The sequence below is a fragment of the Peromyscus leucopus genome, chromosome 6 (genome assembly GCF_004664715.2).
Source record: "Peromyscus leucopus breed LL Stock chromosome 6, UCI_PerLeu_2.1, whole genome shotgun sequence".
NCBI classification, from domain to species: domain Eukaryota; kingdom Metazoa; phylum Chordata; class Mammalia; order Rodentia; family Cricetidae; genus Peromyscus; species Peromyscus leucopus.
The window spans coordinates 117,158,759-117,167,087 of NC_051068.1; the positions used below are offsets into that span (position 1 = coordinate 117,158,759).

Here is an 8,329-nt window from a genome sequence, read left to right on the forward strand (position 1 = left end):
ACGGTGAACAAGAGGAACTTGATAGAATGTGCATCCTCTGTGGTCCAGTGCCTTCATGCTCCAGCACAACAGACAGAATAGAGCAAGGCCTGAGGATTCTGCCACCCAACAGAGCCTGCGGTGAAACTGAACAAGAACAGCTGCTATTTAGGCTTTAAGGCTTGCGCTGAGGACAGCATCAGGACCTGAGGCAATAGCATTGGGCTGTGGAGATCAGCAGTAAGAGGCACTCACTTGAGCCTAGAGGTTAGTGGGATCTCATTTGCTCCCCAGAGACTGAGGAAGGTCTGGGGCAGAGGAGGATGTTGGAGCTTCACTCAGGTGTCTGTAGATTGCTTTTGGTAAGGTGGACATTTTTACTATGTTAATCCTACCAATCTATGAGCATGGGAGATCTTTCCATCTCCAGATATCTTCTCCAATTTCTTTGTTCAGAGACTTGCCATACACGTATACATAAACAACCCCCAAAATTCTACCAGGGAACTCCTACAGCTAATAAACACCTTTAGCAAAGTGGCTGAATATAAGATTAACTCCAAAACTCTTCTATACAAATGATAAATGGGCTGAGAAAGAAATCAGGGAAACAACACCTTTCATAATAGCCACAAACAATATAAAATATTTTGGGGGTAATTCTCATCAAGCAACTGAAAGACCTGTATGGCAAAAACTTCAAGTCTCCATTAAAATTCTAACACAGTCCTTCACAGACCTTCAAAGAACAATACTCAATTTCAGATGGAAAAACAAAAACCCAGGATAGCTAAAACAATCCCATACAATAAAAGAACTGTCAGATGTATCACCATCCTTAATCTCAAGCTTTACTACAGAGCTGTAGTAATAAAAACCACATGGTATTGGCATAAAAACAGACACATTGATCAATGGAATCGAACTGAAGACCCAGATCTAAATCCATACACTCATGGACACTTGATTTTTGACGAAGAGGCCAACACTACACAATGGAGAAAAGAAAGCACCTTCAACAAATGGTGCTGGTGTTACTGGATGTCAACATGTAGAAGATTGCAAATAGATCCGTATCTGTCACCATGCACAGAACTCAAGTCCAAGTGGATCAAAGATCTCAACATAAAACCAGTTGCACTGAACCTGATAGAAGAGAAAGTGGGGAATAGCGTTGAAAGCACTGGCACAGGAGACAACTTCCTGAATAGAACACCAATAGCATAGGCACTGAGATCAAAAATTAATAAATGGAACCTCATAAAACTGAAAAACCTCTGTAAAACAAAGGACATGGTCAATAGGACAAACCTACAGCCTACAGAATGGGAAGAGATCTTCACCAACCACACATCCATCAGAGGGCTGATCTCTAAAATATATAAAGAACTCAAGAAACTAGATATCCAAACCCCAAATAATCCAATTAAAAATAGGGTATGAACCTAAATGGAGAATTCTCAACAGAAGAATCTCAAATGGCAGAGAAGCACTTAACGAAATGTTCAACATGCTTAGCCATCAGGGAAATGCAAATCAAAATGACTCTGAGGTTCCTTCCATCTTACACCTATCTATGGCTAAGATCAAAATCTAATGGCTGTTGAATGGCTAAGATATAAAACACAAATGACAGCTTATGCTGGAGAGGATGTGGGACAAGGGGAACACTCCTCCGCTGCTGGTGGAAGTGCAAACTTGTATAGCAACTTTGGAAATCAATATGGCAGCTTCTCAGAAAATTGGGAATCCATCTACCTCAAGACCCAGCTATACTACTCTTTGGAATACGCCCAAAAGATGCTCAATCATATCACAAGGACACTTGCTCAACTATGTTCATAGCAGCTTTATTTATAATAGCCAGAACCTGGAAACAACCTAGATGCCTTTCAACCAAATAATGGATAAAGAAAATGTGGCATATTTACACAACATTGTATGTACTCACTCATACGTGGTTATTAGTTGTAAAGTAATGGATAACCATGTTATAATCCACAGACCCAGAGAGGCTAGGTAACAAAGAGGGTCTAAGTGGGGACCCTTGGATCTCCCTGGAAAGGGCAACTGAATCTGGTGGGAATGGGGACATGAGGAATCAGGATGCAAAGTGGATGGAGGGGGGAAGAATACTGAAGAAGATGACTGGAAAGGGGGGGGCATTTGGGGATCAGGTAGAAACCTGATGCAAGGGAAACTTCCACAAATCTACAAGGATGAACCCACCTAGGACCCCTAGCAATAGTGGATATGTAGCCTGAACCAACAATCTCCTGTGATTAGACTGATGACTTCCCTAATTGTCATTAGAGAGCCTTCACACAGTAACTGATGGAAACAGATGCAGAGACCCACAGCCAAGCGTTAGACTGAGCTCGGCAATCCTGGTGAAGAGAGGAAGGCAGGATTGTAGGAGCCAGAGGGGTCAAGGACATCACAAGAAAACCCACAGAAACAACCTGGCTCATAGGAACTCACAGAGTCTGGACCAATAACTAGGGAGTCTGCATAGGACCAACCTAGGCCCTCTACATATGTGACAGTTGTGTAGCTTGGTCTACTTATGGGACTCCTAACAGTGGGAGCAGGGGCTGTCCCTGATGCTTTGGCTGGCTCTTGGGAACCTATTTCTCATATTGGGTTGCCTTGCCCAGCCTTAACATAGGGGGAGGTGCTTAGTCTTACAGAAACTTGATATGCCATACTGTGTTGCTACTCATGCAAAGCCTGCCCCTTTCTGAACAGAAACAGGAGAAGGGGATTGGGGATGGGAATAGGAGAGGAGGGAGGAAAAACTGTGGCCAGGATGTACAATAAATAAACAAACAAATAAAAAGGAAACAAAGAGATTATTCTTATTTTATATGTACAGGTGTTTTGCCGTCATGTGTGTTAACACATGCATGCAGTGCCCTCAGAAGCCAGAGGAGGGCACTACATACCCTGGAACTGGAGTTACAGATGATCGCGAGCCACCAGGTAGGTGCTGCCATTCAAATCCAGGTCTCTGGAAGAGCAGGCCGGATTCCTAAACACTGAGCCATCTCTCCATCCTCTCCTTTCACTTTTATTGGGGTTCTGGGGATCAAATTAGGTTGTGAGCTTTGCCTGGAATGTGATTTGTCCACAGCCATAGATTTCCACACATGGATTTATCCACATCCACAGTCTCAATAAATTTCTTTTTTAAAGGACTGCTTTAACAAAATCTATTTCTCAGTTTAATTTTTGCTTTCTATTTTCATTTCTATTCTTTATTTTTAAAATTCCAGGTCAGGTGTGGGGATGCAATCCAAGCTGACCCCAAGTTTGGGGCCCATCTGGGATACATAGTGAGACTTAAAATAACAAATTCTATGTATTATTTCCACTCACCCATGCTCTCCATGTTCATTGGTTCTTCTTCTTCAACAACTGAAATGCAAGGAAATACCAAATTTACAAAAGAATTGTAAAACATCAAACATAAAATATAAATAAAAATGTGCACTGGAGAATTCAACTACCATGTGACTGGTTACAGGAGAAGCAGGTAACTGTCCTTCTCTTTAGTGATGTACGTACTGTGGCATTTCCTTAACATTGTAGTGAAGCAAGTGAGGGACGATTAATCTCCATTCAATGTCTCTCTGACTTTATAATAGCAAAAGTATTTCATTTTACTTGGTAGGTCATGCCAGAGTCTATACTTCATAGTAAACAACAACATACATTAACACATAATAACACACACACACACACACACACACACACACACACAACAAGAAATAACCCATAAAAAATCTCATTAAGCAAAAAAGCCGTCCTACCTGGTATTGATGGTTTGATCTTCTTTTTGCCACCCTGGCCCTTTCTCTGGCCCTTGGGGCTCTTTTGTGGCTTTGGTGCCATGGCTCTGATGTAGGCTACAAAAAGAGAAACCATATCAAGTCCTGGTTTACACTTCTAGGCATGAAGCATTTTGATTCAGCGAACATCGTCACTAGCATTGTCAGTGGGAACACGGGGTTAGTTGTGCACTGTGACGGAAGGTTTTACCGCCACAGCAATGTGACTGATGAGACCCTGCTCCTATGGCGCATTGGCTGAGGAGTCTCATCCCTGTCCCTGATTCCCTGAGGGCTCATTCCCTGTGGTTGCTCACTGCTGCCTTGTTCTTTGTCTCCTCACAGGTGCCTTGGCTACACAGATGAGATTAAAGTCCATGGGACTCGTCAGGCCCACAGCACACACATCCGAGCATAGCTTTAAAATGGATATAATTTAAGTCATACTCCCATTTTAGCATATGAGCATGTCACCATTAAGATATTATTTGTGCCGTCCCAGGGTGCTTTGACAGGATGTAGCACTGGACAAGGTCATCCCATGACTTTAAATCCCTGTCAAGATGCCTACCATAGACTCATCCTATTACATGGTTAAAAGTGTGATTTCGGTGTCAGGTATAGTGGCCATAGCTATAATTATCCTTCAACTCCTGGGAGTTGAAGCAGGAGGATTGCCATGCGTCGGAGACCAGCCTGGGCTACAGTACAGGTGTGATTTTAGGAGTCTATGCACCAAGATTTACAAACAGTCTCTACTTTTTAGCTGAATGGTCCTGGCACACTACAGACCTTCTTAGTCTTCGTCTGTTTCTTTGTATAGTGGGGATAATAAAATCTACCTCAGAAAGGCTCAGTAAAAGTAATAACAATTGAATCATTATTAACTCTGTCACCTCAGAGGCTTGTCTTATTTAAACGAATCATCATCAACACAGATTAAGGATTATTTTGTAGCTGATGGCTAAAACATCATCATTTTTTGTTGTTGTTTTTTAATCTAGTCCCTTCATTACAAAATCTTGACCAAAATGTGGGTGTCTATGTGTTCACCTATAAATATCTTTCTTGCATGCACTGAAAACATTATTTAACATTACTGTGCATGTGTGTGCATGCATAAAGTGGGGGAAGGAGGGTGGCATGTGGGCCACTGTGCCATGTGGCAGTCTTTGGGAGTCATTTCTCTCCGTCCATCTTTATGTGGGTTCTAGGACGGAACTCAACTGCTCAGATTCACATAGCAAGCACTTTTCATTGTGAGCCTTGAAAGTCCAATGTGTATAATTTTAAATCGTAATAATTATAAGTCACACTTACAGGTGTGGATGCCAGGCAGTTTGAAGCATTTCATGGGCATTTTAAATTCAATGGACTTTTTTCGAGACAGGATTTCCCTGTTTGCCTGTCCACACTGGCTTTAAGTTTAAGATACTTCTGCCTTGGCTTTTCTGTGAACTTAATCTTAGTCGTGTGTTATTATTACTGTCATTTTTCATCCATATTTTATGAGGCCCAGAAGGGTCAGGTCACTGATGAGGGGTCATGGAGAGCAGTGGGCATACTCTCAACCTCCACACACCACCACCCCTCAGATTTCTGTGTTTCATTACAAATATATCTTAATTAGGGTTCCTGTTGCTGTGATGAAACACCACAACCAAAAACAAGTTAGGGAGGAAAGAGTTCATTTGGCTCACACTTCCACATTGTAGTCCATCACTGAAGGAACTCAGGACAGGAACTCAAACAGAGCAGGCACCTGGAGGCAGGAGCTGATGCAGAGGCCATGGAGGGGTGCTGCTTACTGGCTTGCTCCCTATGGCTTGCTCAGCCTGCTTTCTTATAGAACCCAGGATCACCAGCCCAGGAAGGGCATCACTCACAATGGCCTGGGCCCTCCCCCATCCATCACTAATTAAGAAAATGCCTTACAGACAGAACTTATTGAGAAAATTTCTCAATTGCAGTTCCCTCCTTTCAGATGACTCTAGCTTGTGTCAAGTTGACATAAAACTAGTCAGCACACAAATAGAACTATTTAAAGCCGTGGTGTTCATCAAAAAAGGTACAATTTATGCTTTGATCAATATTTTATGATTCTGACTTTTTAGAAATTTCTCTTCCTTTCCCTTCCTTTCTCTCTCCTCCCCGCTCTCCTGGTGTGTACAGGGGAATGTTTGTGTGTTCCACAGGACAACTTTGGATGTCACGCCTTAGGCACTGTCTACCTATATCTCTATTTTTGGAGACAGGGTCTTTCACTGGCCTGGAGTTCACCATGTAGCCTAAGCTGGCTGAGTATCAAGCCTAAGGGATCTTCCCATCTCTGCTTCACAAGTGCTGAGATTACAAGTGTGTGTTAACACACTTCAATTAAAATTATTTATTTTATTGCGTGTGTGTTTGACTGGCACGTATATACATGTGCCACACCCATGTCTGGGCTCCTGGAATTCAGATGAGGGAATCAGATTCCTTGGCACTGGCGTTACCGTTGACTGTGACTACCATGTGGTGCTGGATCCTCTACAAGGGGATCAAGTGATCTTAACCACTGAGCTATCCCTCCAATCTCCTCACACTGGTTTTTTTTTTTTTTTTAAACCTGGTTTTTGGTGTTCAAATTCAGGTGCTCATTGTTGTAAGACTGGCATTTAGCCAGTAAAGTGATCTCCTTACCCCTGAACTTTCTACTCAAACAATTTTTTTTTTCAAGACAGGGTTTCTCTGTGTTGTTTTGGTGCCTGTCCTGGATCTCACTCTGTAGACCAGGCTGGCCTCGAACTCATAGAGATCCACCTGGCAATGCCTTTCGAGTGCTGGGATTAAAGGCGTGCGCTACTGTCACACGGCTACTTAAACAAAGTTAAACTACGTTTTAGTTACTTAGTTTTGTGTGTGTGTGTGTGTGTGTGTGTGTGTGTGTGTGTGTGTGTGTAGGACAGGACAACTTGTATTTGGCTCTCCCCTTCCACCAGGTGGGGCACTGGTATTAAACTGAGGTCACCAGGCTTGGTGGCAGGCACCTTTACCTACTGAGCCATCCGACTGGTCCAAATTTCTACTTTTTAAATATTCTGTGATAAATGGCCCTTTCAGCTTTTCAGATGAAGTATTATCCATCTCATTCTCCAGAATCATAAATTCAAATCATGGACATCATTCTCTTCTATTCCAGTTTCATTTGGCTTAAAACACTTAACAACATCGTAAACACCACTCTGCTTCATACCGCTGCAGTGTGGGCAATTACACAGGTGTGCGGGCACATGCACACACACATTACTACTACCACCACCATTACTGTTCATTGCATATCGTATACAATAAATATTGCTATTTATATGTGCATAAAATGGTTGAGTCACTTCCCTATACAAAAACACCCTCTTCCAGTAGAAGATCGATGTCACTTGAAATGCAAATTTCCCAAGCCCTTTCTACTTCCGAAGAGTGGATTTTGCATTTTAGAAGCGTTTTTGCGATTTTAGAAGCATTTATCAGAAGATAATCCTGCACTGGTGGTCTGCTTTCTCACTGAGCCTCAGTCTGTCTTGTTCTGACACATTCCAGTGATACAGTGAGGAGCTGACCCGGGTTCTCAAACACACTGCCGGAGGGGTTGCATGCCATACTGCGAGGGAGGAGAAACCCGCACCGAGCATCAATTAGGTCCCACATACAGTAATCACTAGGGGAACGAAACGAGAACTTCCTTCAAAGACTTCATGATCTCTCTCCATCTTCCTTGGTTAGCCCTCTCCCATGGCCGAGTTACCCGCTTCAGCCCGAGTGTAGATGAGTAACCAGGACCATGTCATTCTCATATTCATTTATGCATAATTTATTGAGCTCCTTCCTGCTGCGTGCCAGGCAATGCAAGAGCAAGAACGAGACAGTGTCTGCTCTCTGTCCCCAGCATTCTTAGATCGCCGTTAACTGCTCTCTCATAGCTCTTTTGTCTCACTGGCTTGGGCTGGAAGCTTTTTGAAAATAGTGAAAAGAGTCTTTCCTTGTTTGTAGACATCCCTGCCACTAGCACATTCCGGGAGGTTTCCGAACGCCCTTGAAATGGTAATGAGCTACTTAGTTCACCCACGCCTCCTTTTCCATTCTGAACCGCCCTTACCTGGAACCACTAAAGGGAAAAGAAAGCAGCCTCTTGGCAGTACCCGGGAGAAAAGCTCCTTTGAGGGTTGGAGATGGGAGCTTGACTCTTCTCGCTCGGGAAAATAAATCTCAAATCTCCAGCAACAACAGACTGGCGGGTGTTGCTAGGACGCGTCCGTTGCTAAGAGGTGTGTGTGTGTTGGGGGCGGCGGGCGGGGGGGAAATCTCTTTTGCGGAGATTGACAAACCCCTTTCACCAATACCGTATCGGCTCTCAACAGTTTCTTTCATACAAGGATTGTAATTGGTTGTCATGTCGTGACGTCACGCAACGTAACCCCAGAGAAACCGGCAGTTTCCCGCCCGCAAGGAAAGCGCTAGCGATTCCCGTCTTTTAAGGGTAGTGC

At 43.3% G+C, this 8,329-nt stretch overlaps 1 protein-coding gene across 2 annotated transcripts in view; it reads right to left on the reverse strand.

The window, feature by feature from the left end:
- Dnai3 (dynein axonemal intermediate chain 3) overlaps positions 1–8,115 on the reverse strand; it is a 62,063-nt gene extending 53,948 nt beyond the window's left edge. For both annotated transcript variants that reach the window (XM_028876882.2, XM_037207174.1), the window contains exons 1-3: positions 7,942–8,115; positions 3,792–3,887; positions 3,358–3,396 (exon numbers count right to left, since the gene is read on the reverse strand). In XM_028876882.2, the coding sequence (XP_028732715.1) occupies positions 3,358–3,396; positions 3,792–3,873 (121 nt within the window). In that variant the 5' untranslated portion in view covers positions 3,874–3,887; positions 7,942–8,115. The remainder of the gene's footprint in view (positions 1–3,357; positions 3,397–3,791; positions 3,888–7,941) is intronic.
- Between the last annotated feature and the right edge of the window lie 214 nt (positions 8,116–8,329).